The sequence below is a fragment of the Dendrobates tinctorius genome, unplaced genomic scaffold, assembly GCF_039654945.1.
Source record: "Dendrobates tinctorius isolate UK_male_01 unplaced genomic scaffold, ASM3965494v1 ptg000005l, whole genome shotgun sequence".
NCBI classification, from domain to species: domain Eukaryota; kingdom Metazoa; phylum Chordata; class Amphibia; order Anura; family Dendrobatidae; genus Dendrobates; species Dendrobates tinctorius.
In genome coordinates this window covers 10,504,618-10,526,992 of record NW_027361673.1, presented here as the reverse complement: position 1 = coordinate 10,526,992, position 22,375 = coordinate 10,504,618, and the positions used below count along the sequence as shown (strand labels likewise).

The 22,375-nt window shown below is 46.2% G+C and overlaps 1 protein-coding gene across 1 annotated transcript in view; it reads right to left on the bottom strand.

Annotated features, from left to right (window-relative positions):
* The window catches only part of LOC141083823 (ubiquitin-conjugating enzyme E2 E2), a 278,410-nt gene extending 262,106 nt beyond the window's left edge, over positions 1-16,304 (bottom strand). Inside the window, exon 1 of the mRNA XM_073568279.1 lies at positions 16,149-16,304. Coding sequence (XP_073424380.1) covers positions 16,149-16,217 — 69 coding nt within the window. The 5' untranslated portion in view covers positions 16,218-16,304. The remainder of the gene's footprint in view (positions 1-16,148) is intronic.
* Positions 16,305-22,375: the final 6,071 nt, after the last annotated feature.

Genomic DNA, 22,375 nt, shown 5'->3' with positions numbered 1-22,375 from the left:
GGATGCTTCAACAAGGCTGGAATTGGGCAGGTTAATCTTTGTGAAGGACGTATGAATCAAGCCGCATACAAGGTTATCCTGGAAAAACAGTTGATTCCTTCTGCTCAGGCAATGTGTTTTTTTCCAGCACGACAATGCGCCATGCCACACAGCTAGGTCAATGTGTGGATGAAGGACCACCACATCAAATCCCTGTTATGGCCAGCCCAATCTCCAGACCTGAACCCCATTGAAAACCTCTGGAATGTAATCAAGAGGAAGATGGATAGTCACAAGCCATCAAACAAAAAAAAAACTGCTTAAATGTTTGTACCAGGAGTGGCATAAGGTCACCCAGAAGCAGTGTGAAAGACTGGTGGAAAGCATGCCAAGACGCATGAAAGTTGTAATTAAAAATCATGGTTATTCACAAAATATTGATTTCTGAACTCTTCCCGAGTTAAAACATTAGTATTGTTTCTAAATGATTATGAACTTGTTTTCTTAGCATTATTTGAGCTCTGCAAGCACTGCATTTTTTGCTATTTTGACCATTTCTCATTTTCTGAAAATAAACACAAAATTTAGTGCTTGGAAATTCGTAGACATGTTGTCAGTAGTTTATAGAATAAAAGAGCAATTTACACTTTACTCAAAAATATACCTATAAAGAGAAAAATCACGCTAAAAATTTTGCAGTGGTCTCTTAATTTTTGCCAGAGCTGTATAACATATATGTATGTAATATATGGTATGTAATGACATTATGGTCTTCAATGGAGAATGAAAAAGAGGTTTAAAAAGGAAATGACATCACAATTTTTTTTTACTAATATATTTTTATTTAGCTCTATGGATTCACAAAACCACATCAAAAACCGAGCGGACTTTCCACTATGTTTCTGCCAAGAGATGGAGAAACCTCGCAGAAATTTCTACAAGCAGATCCGCAACGTGCGCACCTCCTTAAACAGCAAGCGGGCTGCTTGGGAGTTATGGCTGAACCACCCAAGGTAACTGCAATATCGGGTATAGGTCAGAAACCCAAGAAGTTCAGTTTTGGATAAAATGAGCTTCAGATAGGTGGAAGACATGGTGTTAGAGACAGTGGACAGACAATCCCTGGTGTTTTGTTTATTAACATGGTGGTAATGTCAGGAAAAGAGGTGTATAAATGGGCGTCATCAGCATACAGATGATGATACTGGAAACAAAATCTCCTGATGGTTTGTTCAATAGGGACATTGTATAAAGAGAACAATAGGGGGCCTAGGACTGAGACTTGAGGAACCCCAATAATAAGGGGAATATTAGAGTATGAAGAGTCGGCAAATGATACAGTGAAGTAGCCGTCAGAGAGGCAGGATGTGAACCAAGGGACTAGTCCCTGACCAGCGCAGGAGCCTGGTGACTATGAAGTACTGCTCTTCTAACTGCACCAGAACCCCACTCTCTGAGCAGAAGAGGCCAGGCCTCGACCAGTCACGCATGCTTTGTCTGTGGAGGCCAGGGAAAAAAAACTTGTCGGAAGGGTGCCCCAGTTCCTCCTTTCTCCTAATTGGAGGCAGTAGAAAGAAAGGCAAATTTTATACCCACGGCTACAGCAGCTCAGAGGCAGTAATGGCAGTAATGGATGCTCAGGTGCTATTGCTGCCGAGGAGAAACGCACCCCTGTTACAGGTGCGGCCGCAGGAGCTGGCCTGGAAGAGGGGCAGAAATGAAACCCAGACGAGTGAGCTCACAAGCTGAGGGAACACTGCAACTGGAAGCTGGGAATACCCCTGTGAGAACAATGCACTCGGGGCACTTCTGTCTCGACCATCAGTGACTCATTTTAGACTTTGAATGGCAGATCCAAGTATGTTCTCCTCATCAAGGCTCTACAAAGTGTACAAAGAGGCAAGGGCTTTAGGACCCCTATTCTCGTGAGCAGTGGGCGTTCCAGGGGTCAGGTTAAATCACACTATTACCGCTACCACTAAGTGGAAAAGGAGTAAGTATCAATTCCGGGAAAACCCATTGTATTCCAGTTCTTAACACAATGAACAGGGCATCAGCAGGACGACTCTGCAGAGATGTTTCAGAACAAATTTTCAGACCAAAAGAATCTGATCTTTGAAAGCTACAAAATATGCCGAGAGTCTGTACAGCGGACACGCTAATTCTTTAATCTAATTTATTATGATACATGTAATAATAGCAGCCCGATCATAGAGGTTTGATCTATGAGATTTTTCAAGAACGGTTTCTAAAAGTTGTCCTTATCGCCCTATAATGACTTGACATAGGGTGAAGTGAGACATTACTGATGTATTTTTAATGATATATTATCACTTTTCACGTGGAAGCATCACTAACTGAGAGTCATTGCATTTCAACGCAGGTTTCGTTTTTATATAAAAAGACATTAAGCACTTTTGATGTCCTTGGAAGTTCATCTAAGGGGTAGAGAAAGCGCGTTCTTGGCTCATTAAAGAAAGATTTATGTTAACAGCTCTTACAATCGAGAACAGTAATGTAACACGGAGCTGTCAAAATGGAAAATATCAGGCAGCAATAACCACTACAAAATAAACATATTTCATTTTTAAATACCAAATTAAGTCAAATATTAATTTTAAAAGAATAGTCTTCCCCACCCTTCAAGTCAGTTTGTGATTTCTGGTACTTTCTCGGAGTCACAAAGCATTACTAATACAGTAACCAGATCACTGCTCCATGCCTCACTAGCTGGGGTGGAACAAAGTAATTGACTTTATGTATCAAGAAGTCATTGCCAATTATAGCTTAATAAGGAAAATAAATGACATTTATAAACATGTATCCATATTTAAAGAGACTGAATTCCATCTATTAAAGGGATCTTCCAACTGTATGCATATTCTTTTTCATATCCAGAACATAAAAACGTACAGATCAGGCTCATAAGACAAATGAGTTTGCTACAATATCTCTAGTTCTAGACAACTGTCTTATACATTATACCAAACTAGCCGGCAGGAGAGAGAGATAAGCGCTGCTGATCTATGCTCTGAAGGAGGCTCCAACACATAGACTTAAAGGGGATCCGGGCTTGAGGTGCAAATCTGCAGTCACTCTATGTGACTGCAGACTTGTGAATCCTCACAGTGCACAGAGTGCATACAGTCAGGATTCTCCGATGCCGGCGGTGGGCGGTCTTGTGACCACAAGTATGTGATTTGCACCACATACCGACTAGATGTGTCCAGCCTCACTAAAGTCACTTTTATTGAGCAAGGCTGGGTACGTCTAATTGGCATGTGACTGCCAGAAAATCCCATACAGTTTAGAGGGATTGACCAGTGGCTATCCCAACTCTATCTCCTCCCCTACAAAGAAGGACTCATCCGACATCTCTGGTTGTGGGTTATCTCAGGGAAAAAAAAAAGGATCAGCAGTCCAAAATCACACAGGATCCTTAACTCCCCTGATAGTCATCAGTCATGGCCCGCATATACATTAGATTGTTGGTGGAACTCAATAATCTCCGCCGACTTTAGTCTTGTGTGTATGGCGGAGGCTTTGGTTGGTGGGAAAGAGCCTAACCAATTGTCCCCTATCACCAAAGGCTTTGATGTGTTTTTTTATGAAAAATCTGTCTCTTTAGTTAGGAATCATTTTGGAGGTTAGCAATAAAACATACATTTTTTAGATTATAATACGTCTTCAATTTAAAGGGCCAGCATGTAATACTACCTCTCCCCTATAGTAGGCGCCTTTAGAGAAATTTATGGCAAGCAGGCACTTCCTTCACTATAATAATCAGCCATCACAGACCTAACTAATAAAAAAAAAAGACCAGACAAGGTGAGATAACCACTTTAAGAGTCATTTAGTTCTAATTTTCTGATGTCGCAAACTTCTGAAAAAAATATATTTTAGGAAGCCAGCTTCTATATGGCTATGTATAGCGATTCTAGTGGCTCTTTTATTCATGGCCCATTAAGACAACCCAATAATCGCTTGTAGGAAGGCTTCATCCAGACTATTGGCTTCTCTAAACAGGCTAGCAAACACCCAACAAACTAGCAAAATGTTCTTTTGTCGAATGTGACAATTTTTAAGCCAAGAGAATGAATGGAGAGGTTTGCCTTAGAGAATACTGTTGAAGGAAAAACTACGGTAATGTATTTGGAAGTAACTGCATTTTTGCACTGATTACTAATAAAATGTGGTCTTATTGTTATTTTACTCAATTGCAGACAACTGCTAATCTAAAAGCCCCGTCACACACAGCTGAGATTGCTGATTTTGTGACGCCACAGCGATCCTGCCAGCGAGATCGCTGTGTGTGACGGGGATCAGCGACCGCCCCCCCCCTGCCGGGGATCGCTGATCGTGCTCATTCGGCCTGGGCCATTTTTTGATCGCTGGTCTCCTGCTGGCCAGCACGCATCGCTGCGTGTGGCAGCGGGAGCCAACGATCAGCGAGGCTCCCAGCGCTCTAAGCAGGCGCTGGGAGCTGGTCTCTAAGGTAAATATCGGGCTACTAAGCGGCGTGCATCACTTAGTTACCCGATGTGTACCTTAGAAACCTGCGTGCTGGCAGCTTCCGGCGCGAGTACACAGGTTTCGAAGAAACACATCGGGTAACTAAGTGACGCGCGCCGCTTAGGCTACTTTCACACTTGTGTTTTTTTGCGCTGCGTGCACAGTGCAAACGTGAATAAAAACCGCATCATGCGTTTTTAATGCGTTTTCTTGTTTTTTGAGCATGGTTTTTGCAAAAAAAACCGCATGCGTTTTTAAACGCTGACGTGCGCATGACTATGCGCACGTCAGCGCTCCCATAGACTTTAATGTGCTTTTGGGTGAATTTCGTGCGCATTGCGTGCACATGCGTTTTTTTAAGACTGGTCGGACGCACAAAAAATGCAACAGGATGCATTTTGTGCGCCCGGGCGCACACTACAAAGAAACGCATGCGCATACAAACGCGTACAAACGCATGACTATGCGCACCCATGTTAAGCATAGGGAAAAAAACGCAAGTGTGAAACCAGCCTTAGTAACCTGATATTTACCTTAGAGACCAACGTCCTCGCTGGTGCTGATTGCTGGTGAAATCTGTCTGTTTGGCAGCTCACCAGCAATCCTGTAGCGATGCACCAGCGATCCTGACAAGGTCGTATCGTTGTCGTGATCGCTGGTGCATCCTTATGTGAGACGGGGCCTTAAAGGGCCCGTTACACATAGCGATATCGCTAGCAATATCGCTGTAACGTCACTGGTTTTGTGACGCAGCAGCGATATTGCTAGAGATATCGCTACATGTGATACTTACCTCCGACCGGCTCCCCCGCTGATTATCGCTGATCGCGCGAGAACGTCCTGGACCGTTTCTCGTTGTCAGCTTCCTGCTGGGCTTCCTGTGGCGCCGACGAGCGACGCGTGGACGTCAGGATCGCCTCGTCTGACAGGTAAGTGGCGACCCCCGACCGCTGCTATGTCGCTGGTGAGATATGCCTATGTGGCAGCTCACTAGCGACCACTTAAGCCCCCGTTACACACTGCGATATCGCTAGCAATATCGCTGTAAAGTCACCGATTTTGTGACGTTACAGCGATATTACTAGCGATATCGCTATGCCTGATACTTACCTCCGACCGGCTCCCCCGCTGGTAATCGCTGATCGCGCGAGAAGCTGCTGGATCATTTCTCGTCGTCAGCTTCCTGCGGTGCTTCCTGTTGTGACGACGAGCGAAGCGTGGAGCCGGGCGGGAGGACGCAGGATCGCCGCGTCTGACAGGTAAGTAGCGATCCCCGTCCCCAGCGATGTCGCTGATGAGATCTGCCTGAGTGGCAGCTCATTAGCGACCACCCAGCGATTCACCAGCGATCCTGACCGCGTCATATCGCTGGTCGGGATCGCTGGTGAGTCGCTAGGTGTAACGGTACCCTTAGCGATGCACCAGCGATCCATATCAATGGCTTTTATTGAGCAAACATCCACAGTACAAGGAGTTAAGATAAGAGAACCTCTATGCTAATATTGCCTGAAATGGCTAATTGTCAAAGGTGTTTTTTTATTTCAGTCCTCGAGTAATGTCACTAATGTAAGTTCCATGACCGTAGTTTGATACTTACCAGTTGCTGTCTTCTTCTGTTCTCAGTACCGCTCCTCTCATCTTCTGCTGCATCACTCCAGTGTTTGCTGGGAGAGCTGGAGGTCACTTCTCAGTGTAAGTCTATGAGAGACAAAACGGGGCCCTCATAGACTAACATTGAGAGCTTGTGAAAATCACTTCAGAAGTTGTGGTCACAAGATGGCGGAAAGGACAAGAGCAGAGCCAGAACAGCTGAAGTTGGCAGCTGGTGAGTATATTACTAGGGGAAGTGAACACGGATTAGTGATGCCACTCCAGTGCTGAAATATAAAAATGCTGAAGTGGTGGCTTTAAAGGGAACCTGTTAGCAGTTTTGGCCGATATAAGATGCTGCCATCACCTTTCAGGGCTTATACACAGCATTCCATAATTCTGTATATCTGACCCGGACCTGGAAGAACTGAAAAATAAGTTTTATTATACTCACCCGAGGGGGCGGTCCGGTCCGATGCGTGTCCCTGGTCATGGTCTGGCGCCTCCCATCTTCTTATGATCGCCGCCCTCCTGCTTGCTTCCTGTGGATGACGCGACCCTGCATCATCCACACAGACTTCCCGGCAACTCTCTCCTGCGAAGGCGCACTTCTCTGTCTTGTTGAGGGCAGAGGAAAAGTGCGCAGGTGGTGGAAAAGGTCAAAGAGCCCCGGCACCTGCGCACTGCAGTACTTTGCTCTGCCCTTGACAGGGCAGAGAAGTAAGCCTGCGCAGGAGCGCAATGGCGGGGAGCCCATGTGGATGACGCAGGGTTGTGTCATCCACAAGAAGCAAGCAGGAGGGCGGCGACCATAAGACGATGAGAGGCGCCGGACCAAGACCAGCGACACCCATCGGACCGGAAGGCCCGGCGGCTGAGTATAATAAAAGTTATTTTTCAGTTCTTCCAGGCTGGGTTGGGGGTTCATATACAGCATTATATAATGCTGTAGACAAGCCCTGAATGGTGATGCCCTTATCTTATATTGGCCAAAACTGCCGACGGGTTCACTTTAAGTAGATAAGATTGGAAGGCTTAAGTTTCAAGATGTTTGGCCTATTACAGAAAGGCACACAAAGCTTGGTTACTGACAAATCTGATCTTCTCAAGAAACATTACTTAGAGTGAACTATACCTCGAAGTCAAAAATAAAATGGAGACCTCAGAAGGTAGCTTGGAAAAGGCTACAAAAGCATTATTGGGCATACATCAATCCATAGTCAGACAGATTATCTACAAAACCAAAAAATTCAGGTCTGTTGCTTTTCTACCGAGGAGAGGCCCCCAATGATAAGACCACTCAAAGAGCACAACAGGCAATCCAGAAAGATAAGAAAGAGCGCAAGGGTAATAATAGCAAAAGAACTCCTGAACACTCTACAAAGAATAAAAATGGAGTTCATGGAAGGACACCATAAAGAAAATCACTGCAATCCAAAAAAGATAGTGTGCCTCATTTTCAGTTTACCCAAGGCCACCTGGGTACTCCACAGCATCTCTGGTCTTTTCTATACATAGATGAGAACAAAAATTGAACTTTTTTAGCACAAATACACAAAGCTATTTGGAGGAAAAAGATCATTGCACACCGACACCAAAACCTCATCCCAACCGTATACCTTGTGATCATTTAATGAATCCAAACATTTTAGAGAAGAATATTAAGGCAACAATCCATCAACTTAACCATAAGAGGCATTGGGAGATGCCACCACACAGTGACCCAAAGCCCATATGTGATGCCAAGTTTACACGGTCAATCGTGGCTATTAAACAACTGTTGATCAGTTACATGTAAGGCTAGTTTCACATTAGCGGTTTTTAGCGCTGCGCTTCGTGCGCAATAGAAACGCATGCAAAAAAACGCATCATGCGTTTGCTTTTTTTAGGCGCATGCGTTTTAACCAGTTTCTAGCCATGTTAACTCTTAAAACGCATGCGATTTCAAACGCACGCCTGCGCTCCCATAGACTGTAATGTGTTATTTTTGTGCATTCCGTGCACAAGCGTGCCCATGCATTTTTTTTTTACACTGTTGGATGGACCCAAAAATGCAACAGGTTGCGTCGGGCGCGCCTAGGCGCACACTACAAGAAAACGCATGTGCACGAAAACGCATACGAACGCGTGCAAATGCTAGACCATGCGCCCACCATGTTAAACATAGGGCGCACGATGCACTGCGCTAAAAAACGCTAATGTGAAACCAGCCTAAGCCAATTACTATTTAATAGTCTGTTTAGGCAGGCCTACATCACTTCCAGGTGCACAGAACGATCAATCGTTAACAGGATCATTCTGTGCGCATGGAGGATCATTGTTCTCGGCAGATGATAGGACTTAAGACAATGTGTTGCCGGGAATGATGATTTTTAAGCAAGCTTAAAATCATTTCACCTGTCGAACTAGCACTTTTCTCATTCATAGGAAGATTGGCTGCCTGTTTACACAAATGGATAGGCACAAAAGACATCCCAGAAGTACTGATTAGGCCGCAGTCACACTAGCATGATTCTCGTGGGAGTTTCTTGCATGAAAACCTGGCACTGCCGCCGGAACTGGGACCGAAGCGTGCAGCTGCATAGAAATACATGTAGCCGCACGCTCCAGTCCGAGTGCCGGTGATAGTGCCAGGTTTTCATGCAAGAAACTCCCACGAGAATCATGCGAGTCTCTCGCAAGTGAGTATGAGCCCTTAAGTGAAGAATAGTGCAAAATTACTCTTCAATGTTTTGTAAATCTTATTTGCAGCTTTGTTTGCTGCAAAAAGAGGATTTACAGACTATTAAAATCAGGGTTCACTTACTTTATCACCCTCCAATGTGGATTCTCACTCAAAGCATTCAATAAAAAAAATGAACAGTATGAATTGGTTTATTCTTAGGTTTGTTAGACTGTGCCTATGTTTAACTTGTATAACAATCAGACACAGCATTGGTAATCATGCAGAACAATAGGTTATTCCTAAAGATTCTCTTACTTTGTCCTCCCAAGCTGCACATTCTTAAAGTATATCAGATATATAAAGTCATTAGGAAAGATCCAGAAAATCTCCTCTGCCCACAATCTACATTCAGAAATGAGGGATTTCTCAGGAGTTTGACAAGACTGATTTACAACCTGACAAGCAAAACATCAAAGAGTGACAAAGTCATGACTACAATGAGTGAGGCTGCAAATGACTGTAATAAATGAGCAATCAGGAGACAATGACTCACTCCGGAGAGCAACTGGACAAAAAGCCTCTAGATAGCTGTGAAGAGAACCCTCCTACACACCTATGGCTGCAGCGGTCTAACAAGTGGATGTCATCTGACTAAACAACTATTATGTTTAAGAGCGTTTCCGAGATATTTAGGATAATGGTCAATAATAGCTGGAATGCCAAAAATAACAACAAATCACTAATGAAATGAGTCGTCACAGAACTCCCTGAGCAGAACAGGCTTTCCTTTCCACCTGGCTCCACTGGACTCGGAGGCATCAATCCTTAAAGGCGTATTCCCAGCTCTAAGACCCTATTCCCAGTATGTAGTAGGTGTAATAATATTAGAAAAAAACTCCAATTAGAAACGTAGTATAGTTCTTCTGATTCACTATGTCTCTTTCCTCATTTGCAGAACCTTAGGCAACCATGGCTACGACCATTGATATAGTGACTGCTATCTAGTTTCTGGTGGTCGTAACCATGGATACCTAAGGTCCTGCAATGCCTGCACATGAGGAAAGAGACAGCGAATCAGGAAAACTATACTACATTTCTAATTGGAGATATTTGCTAATATTTTTATTATTACACTTACTACATATTTGGATAGGATCTTGAAGATGGGAATACACCTTTAACATCTGGTACATAGTGATATCACTGCTATGGCCACCGACTCCACATCTTCCACATCTGAACGTGGGTGCGCTGCAATATCCAGGCACATCTATCTTTTATAAGTCATTATTATCTAATATATAAAGCTCAAAGTGTGTATGTATGTATGTGTGTGTGTGTGTGTATGTTTGTATGTCCGGGATAGGCATCCGCACCGTCGCACCTACAGCCACAAAATTTGGCACAGTCACACGTCTGGACCCCGAGAGCGTCCTAATCTATGTTGTGAGGCGAAATTTTAACCCCGCGCGTTCCAATTCACCAAACAATTTTGTCCCTATCTACATACTGGGGAAAAAGTGTGTGCACGTCAAGCCCCACCCCTCAATATGATGTCACAATGGTTGCCATGGCGACGCTGATGTCATCATAGGTTGCAAGCCCCGCCGCTCATTAAGATGTCATAATGGCTGACTATGGGATGGAGGATGTGTGATGGGTATATGGGCACTGGACTATGGGATGGATGATATGTATGATGGGTATATGGGCACGGGAGTATGGGTCGGCGGATATGTATGATGGGTATATGGACACTTGACTACGGGATGGCGAATATGTATGATGGGTATATGGGCACTGGACTATGGGATGGAGGATAATTATAATTTGCTATATCTAACCACAGTTAGTTACTATGCCCGGGCAGCGCCGGGCTCTTCAGCTAGTAGAAAATAAACTTCAGCTGTCTTTTGTCAATTGTTAGAAATCTTATCCAGCCCCTCAGGATTGGACAATGTGCTTTATTTCTGGGGGCATAACTCTGGAATGGGGATGGGAAGGGGGCAGAGAAGAAAAATAGCCCCAGAATCAGTGGGGCAGCATCAATTGGAAGCAGTTCTCAGTTTAAGGCCACGTTCACATGTTCAGTATTTGGACACCACTTCTGCATTTTTCGCCCACTCCTGGTTTTGGTTTACAAATACTGAGGTAAAAAAAAAAACTGACTAAATACTGATCGTGTGAATGTGGCCTTAGACGAACGCAAATTATGTGGCCTAAATGAAGAAAAAATCCAGTGAAAGGTCCTTTTTAAAGGAGCAGTTAAAGCGAGATGTCACCTCGTCTTGTTGCTGATAACATATTACTTGGTGGGGGAAACTGGGGACTTTTATTCCTTATTTCTAGCACGGTGCTTTCACATTACGTTTAGTCACACGCTCGGTGCCTACATCAGATCCCCCCGGCAGAACATCTGGGGGTTTGGACATAAGGAGCCCCGACAAGAACACTGAGCGTGTAACCAAACGCAATGTGAAGACACCCTTAGAATGGAGTGGCATGGAGTCCATGTGAGCTGCGCTCTACTCACTCTCTATTGAGCTGCCTGGTGCTGTGCTTGGCTTTTTCTGTCAGTCCCACAGAGAATGAAAGGAGAGGCAGTCGGGCATCTGACCAGCCGCAGCACTTTGCAACAGGAATAAAAATTCCCCGATCTGACAATCTGTGCTGGTTTTCCGTACCGATCAGCAAGTTATCATCTATACTGTGGATAGGTGATGCGCTCTTGCCGGACAATCCCTTTAAGTCCTGAGCACAGGAAGTCACGAATGATGAGTCGGAGTGGGATGGATGAGACACGGCAGCTTGGCCGGATGGAGCCAGCGTCTGCATGAGGCATATGGGGACGAGTAGAAGACAGTTGAAAAGCACCCGCCAATGGGTGGTGGCAGTAGGAAACATAAGACAAGTAATAAAATAGCTGGGTGACATTGGAAAGAGACTGAAAAAGTAGACAGACCCTTTTAGAAAAAGCCATGTGGGTCCTGGAACATCCATATAGCTGCGGGTGACAGATCCTATATTACAGCCTGTGTGGACGCTCCGAACAATATTGGTCACGGAACTAACTAGACTTTGACGCATCCAACAGGCTGACAAGAGGAACTAAAAAAAGGAAAAAATAAAGTGAGAACAGAGGATGGAAATAATGACGCCCCTAGAAATTATGCAAAACCCGAATGTGCGCTCCATGTAGTTGTCATAGAGATGAATCAGCCTGATTTTTCAAGCAAGTTATCAGGTCAGCGATCACCACCCTGGCAACCACGCAGCGTGCCGGTAACTACACCGGCCTGGGAGCACCACTCATATACCATGCAGCTATACATGCACCTTAAAGGGGCACGGAACCTAAAAAACGAAGAGCCTCACAACAGTGACTGTGGCACACAGCGCTGCTAATACTATGCACAGATGTATAAAAACATCCTGGAGGGTCTGAGAACGGGAGATTTGTCAGACATTTTTGTGGACTTCCTGCCAGTAATCATGCCTGCTTACAATGGTTTGCATTCACTGGCACCATGGTTTAAAATCTCACATTACAAGGGGGGAAAAGGAGAACTTACAAATGTCACAACCACTACTCTGTTAACCTGGAAAGGCCTCGGAGAAGGTACTTTGTTACTAGAAATCTAGAGATTCGCAATGAGGGAAATGGTGGATTGGTAGGAAAATGTGCTGAGGGTCCAGTTGGGAAGAGAATGTGACTTGGGAACAACCCCTTTAAGCAGAGAAGATATATATTTTTCTCTTCCCCTGCCCCCAGCATAGTCCTGTTCATACAGAAATCATGATGTCCCTTTTTTGCTGGTGGGATGAGCAACACGACTCCCATCGTGGGCATCAATGTGGCGCTACAGATGCAGCAGTGAACCTCCTACGTAGCACGCAGATGTCAAACAAAACTGACTTCTAGGCCCATGAATGAGCTTGAGAATTAGTGATTGTCCACCTTTGGCAATATTTTTTTTTTACTTAACTGCATGTATTTTGGCCTAAAAATATTTTTTTTTCTATTAGGTTTCATTAAAAACTTTGCACCATTTCGCTGTTACAGATTCTTTGTTTCCTCTACAATCAACTTTGATGATGTCAGTGGCCATAAAGCAGGTGCTCAGAAAACACAGATAAATGAATTGTAAATTCTCCTGTCAGGCCATTAGAACAAGCTCACTGACAGTTCTCAGTTAACCCGTTTTGCAGCCAGCAATACACAGAGTAAGGCCACGTGCACACGTTCAGTATTTGGTCAGTATTTTACCTCAGTATTTGTAAGTCAAAACCAGGAGTGGGTGATAAATCCAGAAGTGGTGACGTGTCTCTATTATACTTTTCCTATGATTGTTCCACTCCTGGTTTTGGATTACACATACTGAGGTAAAATACTGACCGACTACTGATCGTGTGAACGAGGCCTCACAGAGGGATTATAGAAGGAATCTAAGTGGAAAAAAAGAAAATTGTCCTCAAAAACGGACAAACCTCTTTAAAATGGTGGTCTCTCTGATTTTGCACTACACCCCTTCAGATTTTTTCACTGCACAGATGGTGAGAAGCGCCCACCGATGTGAGGGAAAAATTAGGGAAGGGGCTTCGGTACTGAACCAGCAACCCTTTCTGTGGATTGGGGGGACTGAAGATAATGACCACAGGGGCTCCATACTGTGAGTGGATCAGACAATGCAGATCTCAGGACACCACTTGATTAGATCATGACACCCAAACATCTGTCCAAGATGCTGATTATTACCAGTGACACATGACACGGGTCCCAGATGTATGGCACAGACACACGTGATATGACCCTCCCTTGAGTACGAACGGCATGCGTGATATGGTCCCCCGTGTGTACAGCACACGTCTTGCGGCCCCTCCACATGTGTACGACAAGCGTCATGCGGCCCTTCTGAGTGTGTATGACACGCATCATATAGCCCCTTCACGTGTGTACGGCATGCGTAATGCAGCCCCCTCCACGTGTACGGCATGCATCATGCGGCCTCCTACACGTGTGTACGGCATACGTTGTGTGTACGCTACGAGTCATGCGGCCCCTCCACGTTTGTACGGCACGTGTCATGCGGCCCCTCCTCGAGTCTACAGCATGCGTCATGTGGCCCCTCCACGAGTGTATGGCACTCGTCATGCAGCCCCTCCATGAGGTACTGCACATGTCATGTGGCCCCTCCACGTGTGGACAGCACGAGTCATGTGACCCCTCCACGAGTGTATGGCACGCGTCATGTGGCCTCTCCACGAGTGTACGGCATGCGTCATGTGGACGGCACTCGTCCTGCGGCCCCTCCATGAGGTTACGACACGCGTCATGTGGTCCCCCCACGAGTGTACAGCACGCGCTATGCCGCCCCTCCACGAGTGTATGGCATGGGTCATGTGGACGGCACTCGTCCTGCGGCCCCTCCATGAGGTTACGACACGCGTCATGTGGCCCCCCCACGAGTGTACAGCACGCGTCATGCCGCCCCTCCACGAGTGTACGGCATGCGTCATGTGGACGGCACTCGTCCTGCGGCCCCTTCATGAGGTTACGACACGCGTCATGTGGTCCCCCCACGAGTGTACAGCACGCGTTATGCCGCCCCTCCACGAGTGTATGGCATGGGTCATGTGGACGGCACTCGTCCTGCGGCCCCTCCATGAGGTTACGACACGCGTCATGTGGCCCCCCCACGAGTGTACAGCACGCGTCATGCCTCCCCTCCACGAGTGTACGGCATGCGTCATGTGGACGGCACTCGTCCTGCGGCCCCTTCATGAGGTTACGACATGCGTCATGTGGCCCCCCCACGAGTGTACAGCACGCGTCATGCCGCCCCTCCACGAGTGTATGGCATGGGTCATGTGGACGGCACTCGTCCTGCGGCCCCTCCATGAGGTTACGACACGCGTCATGTGGCCCCCCCACGAGTGTACAGCACGCGTCATGCCGCCCCTCCACGAGTGTATGGCATGGGTCATGTGGACGGCACTCGTCCTGCGGCCCCTTCATGAGGTTACGACACGCGTCATGTGGCCCCCCACGAGTGTATGGCATGGGTCATGTGGACGGCACTCGTCCTGCGGCCCCTCCATGAGGTTACGACACGCGTCATGTGGCCCCCCACGAGTGTACAGCACGCGTCATGCCGCCCCTCCACGAGTGTATGGCATGGGTCATGTGGACGGCACTCATCCTGCGGCCCCTTCATGAGGTTACGACACGCGTCATGTGGCCCCCCACGAGTGTATGGCATGGGTCATGTGGACGGCACTCGTCCTGCGGCCCCTCCATGAGGTTATGACACGCGTCATGTGGCCCCCCACGAGTGTACAGCACGCGTCATGCCGCCCCTCCACGAGTGTATGGCATGGGTCATGTGGACGGCACTCATCCTGCGGCCCCTTCATGAGGTTACGACACGCGTCATGTGGCCCCCCACGAGTGTATGGCATGGGTCATGTGGACGGCACTCGTCCTGCGGCCCCTCCATGAGGTTACGACAGGCGTCATGTGGCCCCCCCACGAGTGTACAGCACGCGTCATGTGGCCCTTCCACGAGTGTACGGCATGCGTCATGTGGCCCTTCCACGAGTGTATGGCATGGGTCGTGTGGACGGCACTCGTCATGCGGCCCCTCCATGCGGTTACGACACGCGTCATGTGGCCCCCGAGTGTACAGCACGCGTCATGCCGCCCCTCTACGTGTGGACGGCGCACGGACTTATACATTGAGATCCACAGAGGATGCTTTATTTTTGGCCAACAGTGGGAAGGCGGCTCATCGAGCGCCATGGAAGGTCGGCTTCTGCTGCTCGGAGCACCATGTGAATACAGCTACACGGCCTTTACAGACTTGACAATCCGGAGGAGAATAATCTGGATTACAATGGAATTTTTAAATAATCTGTAACAAGTATAAATGGTGGATTATGGGGCCCCCTGGCTGCCTGCAGCACATGTCCTGGGGTCCCAGCAGCCCCATCACTTGGGGACAGAAGTGCTGATGGAGGTTGTGCAGCAGGGGAGAAAGTGCCCCCGAGCAATGGAAACCAGACTACAGCAGAGCTACAGCGATCCGACAGGGAGTGGACAGTGGAGCCGGGAGCAGTGGCGAAGACATAGGAGGGAGCGCACCCTCATCAGGCACACGATCGGGCGGCAGACACCACGCAATCACACGGTGCAACGTGCGACCATCGGACACATTCTAGAACTGTACAGAAGCCGGGATCCAGGGCACAGGGCAGGGATCCGTCCAACGTGACATTGATAGATCACACACTAATGACAATGCATGCAGCACGTCTCAGTGTATCACCACACAACTGTATTTAGCTCTGGGTTGCTGTCTAGGCTCAGGGGAACCATAAGTCCCAGCGCCTCTCGGGAACTCACCGTGCTCACCGCCGATCGCTGCTGGGGACTCGACACTTCCCGGCGCATCCCCAGCAGCGAACCGCGCATGCGCAGGGAAGTCTCGCTTCTTCAGTAATTACTGGCGACGCGAGAATTGCTCGCGCGTGCGCAGTGTGCCGGCGGTGGGGGCTGCCTCAGCCTGTGATGGGTGGGGGGGTACGTGCTGCATGGAGGCTTTCTAGAGGGGGAAAGTCGGTGCAAATGGATAAAGCTAAAAGAGGGAAATTAATAGTAAGAGAAAAAAAATGAAATTGTAAGCTGCATCCTTCATTAAAGTGAACAACCCCTGATTAACTGCTTAAGTGGCCATATAACATAAGAAAGCACATAACTTCCAGAACTTCTCGGCTTCTGAGATCTCAGCAGTCACATGACATCCTAATGATTGGCTGCAGTGCACTGACATACCAAGGCTGCAGACGATCAGTGATTGCTGATTGGCTGAAGTTGTCACGTGACCTGGAATCACAGCAACACTGCTCAGGAGTGCCAGTGTCAGCTGTGCCAGTCTAGGATGTAAGGTTGGGGTTTTTTCTATGTTATGTCGGCACTTAAGCAGCTAAAGGGGTTTTACCACGAAGTGCATTGTGTTCTAAAGATTTTGGAATAACAATAAGAACTTTATATAGATATTGCTAATAATAAAATGTAGAATTCCTGCAACAGGAAATCCAGGGTTGGCCATGAGCTGTGAACGACATGAGACGCATCTCAGAAGTGTTTTGTCGTCCGAGGATCGGACTGCAGTTAAGGAATCCATTGATGCACGGGATAAGAAGGAATAAGAAACCTCGTTCTGATCTGGAGGAGACGAAATGGATAAAATGCAATTGTGACCTGGAGGACGACACGTCTGGGAAAGTCTCCACCTGGCAGAGAGTGGATACGTCTTATTCATAATCCTCTATGGAGAAAGAGCCCTAAAGGCCCTTTTACATTTAGCGATGCACCAGCGATCCGACTCGGTCAGGATCGCTGGTGCATCGCTAAATCAGCTGTCACACAGGCAGACCTCACAGCGATGCAGCAGCGACGCAGCGCACAATACTCACCTTTTACACACAGCGATCCTGATGTCCTCCCGCCCGCGTCCACGCGTCGCTCGTCGTCACAGCAGGAAGCTGACGAGAAATGGAGCCGCCCAATCTCGCGCGATCAGCGATGGACAGCGGGGGAGCCGGTCGGAGGTAAGTATCACACATAGCGATATCGTCACAAAATTGGTGACGTTATACCGATATCGCTATGTGTAAAACCCCCTTAATCCTCACGTTCCTAAATGTAACTCCCAGGGATCTGTTTATTAGGGCAGAATGTGACATCAGTGATATTACTACATTCTATTAGAAGAATATTTAGAATTGAGAGTCCTCAGTGGCTGATACCTTTTAATGGCTAACTGAAAAGATGGTAACACATTGCAAGCTTTCCAGACTACGCATCTACTGGCTAACACGGTACAAAGATATATATCTTTCCTGTACTTTCTATCAGACACTTTTGAACGTGACTCCGATTTTGTCATTTACCTTTAACGCCGTTTTCCTTGCTATTTTAGAATGTGTTTTGTGGGTGTTGCAAGGTCGGCCTTGCCCTGCGTTTTGCCTTGGTATTCCCTCGTCTCACAGGGTAGCTGCGTGTTAATAATCCAATATATTGTTTTTAATTTATTCTCTCTTTTTCGCAGATACCACGTTTACTCACCGTGTATGATTCACCCTGGAATGCCACTTTCCCTGTATGAGATTATACTGTTTGTTTTTAGTAATGAGGCTTTTTTAGTGGTTTGCTGGGTTTCATCCCACTGAGGAGACCGGTGATGAATAAATCTTTATATAAGTATATATAGCTACTCTGTATATTTTAATAGATGTGGTATAACACAGTTGTGTCAGGGGTATGGTTTTACTGGTAAGTCCAGAGTGCCCAGGGGAGCGCCTGTCCAAGTATATGGATATTTGTTTTCTCCTGAGGAAGGAGTTCTGTGAAACTTCGAAACGTGTCAAATAAAGACCACTGTAATAATAATCGTTTATAGTGCTTCGCAGCGCAGAGTGTCTGACCACTTTTTTTCCTCTCCTGGGTTTTACCTTGGTGATTCCCTGGTCTTGGTTTCATCCTCCCCTTTGTGAGACTGTATGGTTGTTTTTTACCAGCTTATCACTTGCTTTTATGCTAAGTATTGCCTCTGTAGCTGTGATGGGGCATGCCCTTCTCCAAGATGGCGCCGCTGCTGCGTTACTACAAGCTGCACAAGGCCTCTTCTTCCAGATTTCATCTGTGTTCGTATTGTATGCATTGTCTGCGGTCTCTGCCTGTCTTTTTGGATGAATTCCCGGCACTCCACAGCGTCTATAGTATTATTTATTTTTTTCGATGTGAGTGGTGCATTCCCATATTACCTCCCCAGTGACATGGGTGAAAACCCAACACTAATTATAAATCACCTGTGCACTCCTGATCTTTGTTTAACCCATTCATGACCTTTGACATATACACATCAAAGTTCGCGTCCTTGCCTTTGATGCGGGCTCCGTCGCCCAAGCCCGGATCTTTCCCCACAGTTGATGGATGAGTTAATCAGCCATCAAGTGCCTTTAACAGCAGCAGGTGGCTGACAGCGGGATTTAACACGCGCCAGCCGGAAGCGCATCACAAGTCCCGCCTATCGACGCCCCTATTACATGATCGTGGGGCACAGCCTGGAGTCTGTCATTATGAATCTCCTATGATTGCTCATGGCTGGCGTTCCTAGGAGATTGTGATTTCTGCTATGTGTAGCACATGCAATCAGCTGATTGCAGCTTCTAGTCTCCTAAGGGGACTATCGAAGTCAGTCAAAATTGTGAAAAAAAATTGAAAAAAAAATGAAAATGCAAAATATCAAATAACTCCCTCCCCCCATTTGCCCTACTGAAACTAAAACAATAAAAAATGCACATATTTGGTTTTGCTGTGTTTAGAAATGACCAATAGATTAAGATATAGAAACAATTAGTCCAATCGGTAAGTGGTGTAGCAAGAAATAAAATCAGCTCCAGAATTAAATTTTTTTGTCCGCCATGTCATTGCAATAACAGGTGAACAAAACATCTTATTTACCCCCAAAATGATATCTATAAAAACGGCAGTTCAAGTCGCAAAAGAAAAGCCCTCACCCAGCTCCAGATCGCGAAAAATGAAAACGCTGAACGTTTCGGAATATAGCAACAGAAGCAAAAAAAAAAAATTGCTTCCAAATTTTAGAATTTTTCTTCACCTAAATAACAAAGAAGCTAGGCAAGTTTGGTATCTGTGTACTTGTACTGACCTGTGGAATCATATTGTCAGGTCAGTTTTACATATAGTGAACATGATGAATACAAAAAAACAATTGTGCAAATGCACTTTTTTTGCAATTAAATCGCACTTGGAATTTTTTTAAACCATTTTCAGGTACACTATATGGTAAAATCAATGGTGTCGTTCAAAAGTACAACTCTTCCCACAAAAAACTAGGCAGTTAGATTAGGGACCCATTCGATCATGAGATTACCTTGATATTGGTGAGGGCTCACATTTTTTGGCCAAATTTTGTGCTAAGAATCTCATGTGTTTTTTCTAAATTTCAAAAGCCATTACGCTATTCACACATCATATATTTCATATTGACATGTCTTAATGCAATTGAGTGCAACCATTTTTCTCATTTTGATATGTAAGCATTCTGCTGCTGCCGGACAGGAGCCGTGAGAGCCGCCTCTTAACTGCTGGTGTCCCGGTCTCCTCTTTTGATTAGCCTCTCTGGCGCAATATCAGTTCTCACGGCTCCTGCCTGGCAGCCACAGATTACCGATATGGCCTCCGGACCGGATCCTGTGACTCATTTTGCACCATCTCTAATGGCTGCTGTAAGCCATCACAGACTCCTTGATGACACATGCATGCCAGAGTTGCCAACTTTTATTTCAGCTTTTTTCTGGACCGCTAATCCCAAAGTTCCTAACAGCAAACTTTTTTTTTTCAGACACATTGGAAACCATAATGCATTATTAAGCCTTTAAGTGATATGTTTACAGGCCATAATTCTGATATTTCCGCATTAGCAGAACTTCCTGTGATGTGTAAAACGGTAATAATTACGGGTATAATAATCTGAGCAGACAACTTCAGCTACAAAAACAATCACAGAAGCATCAGTTTTTTTTCTTAGGGATGTCCAGACATTCCTGGACATTTGACAAACCTGATGTAGCCCATTACTAAGATATAGTAGCAGGCAATCAAATCAAGCACATATCTAAATTTTAATATTCATTCCTTTTTCATTATATTCACAGTATTATATGAAAATACACTTGTACGTTTTGCGTATCTTTCTGTCACATGCTGCATCGTATTAATGAAGAAAGCTGCTTAAAGCTTCTCTGGGCATATGATTATAATGACTTATCCTCCTTAGAATAGAATATCAATGTCCGGTCAGAATATGCTGCAGAATAGAAATTACAGCTGTTTAGGTGTAAAAGATGTGTAAAGATAGAGTTATAGATATGATATGTGGCAATTAGATGATAGCTAAATAGATATGGGGTAGAAAAAGAAAACACAGCAGTGCTCTGCATATGCCAAGCTATGTGAAAACACTGAAAACATTAAGGCTATGTGCACACGTAGCGTTTTAAAACGCTTACTAAAAACCGGACTCCTTCCCAGAAATCGCGCAGTTTTTTTCCGCGCGATTTCACCGCAATTTTACCGCGATTATGATCGCGATTTTGCCGCGATTTTCGCGTGCGATATTCAAGCACTTTCCAAGCGATTTGAAGCATCACTTGGAAAGTGATTGACAGGTTGGTCACACTCGTCAAACATAGTGTTTGACAAGTGTGACCAGGTTTTTACGGCATCAATAGTAAAAGATATAATGTTAAAATGCTAAAAAAAAAAATAAAAAATCGGGTATATTTACCTTCCGGCGTCCCGCTCTGCATTCCCGGGCCTCAGCGTTCCCAGTAATGCCTTGCGAGACCTGTGATGACGTAGTCTCGCGTTGCTATAGCGATCTCGCGAGACCGCTAGAGTCACGCGAGACTACGTCATTACAGGGCCTTGCCGCAAGGCATTACTGGGAACGCTTAGGCCGGGAATGCAGCGCGGGACATCGGAAGGTAAATATACCCCGATTTTTTATTCTTTTTTTTACAGGGGTATGGTACCCAGGGCCTAGAGGACAGTCTCCTCTCCTCCACACCGTGGGTACCAACCGCACATGAGACGCTTAACTTCCCGCATGGTGGGCATAGCCACATGCGGGAAGTAAGCGATTCTCATGCATTCCTATGGGTGCGGAATCGCGGCAATTCTTTGCGATTCCGCACAAAGAATGAGCATGCTGCGATTTTTTCCGCGATGCGATTCCGCCACGGAAAAAAGCGCAGCATTAGCACAGCATGTGCGGAATGCCATAGGAATGCATGGGGGGCGTTCTGTACACGATTTTTAAGCGTTTTCGCAGCATTTTCGCGCCGAAAATCACGGCAAAAACGCTTAAAAATCGCTACGTGTGCACACAGCCTAAATCTAGATTATGTTACTACTCAGAAAGATGTATGTACTTACTAAAATGAAGGTTCTTAGCTCCTAAATTGGCCAATTCATGTGTGCCCATCAACCACGGCAAGGTGACCTCCCTCTGATGTGTCCTATTCTACAGTACATGCAACTCTTAAGGGGGTTTTACACATAGCGATATCGCTAGCGATATCGCTATAATGTCACCGATTTTGTGACGTTATAGCGATAGCGCTATGTGTGATACTTGCCTCCGACCGGCTCCCCCGCTGGTTATCGCTGATCGCGCAAGAATGTCCGGCTCCATTTCTCGTTGTCAGCTTCCTGCTGGGGCTTCCTGCTGTGACGACGAGCGACGCGTGGAGGCGGGCGGGAGGATGCCAGGATCGCTGTGTGTGAAAGGTATCGTGCGCTGCGTCGCTGCTGCATCGCTGTGAGATCTTTCTGTGTGAAAGCTCACTAGCTATCATTTAGCGATGCACCAGCGATCCTGACCGGGTCGGATCGCTGGTCGGATCGCTGGTGCATCGCTAAATGTAAAAGGGCCTTTAGGCTATCAACCTACAGTTAAATGGACAAACATGTCTCTCATGGGCTATGAGCCTACAATACAAATGGGAAGTAGAACTGATTACGATCACCTGCAGGTCAAT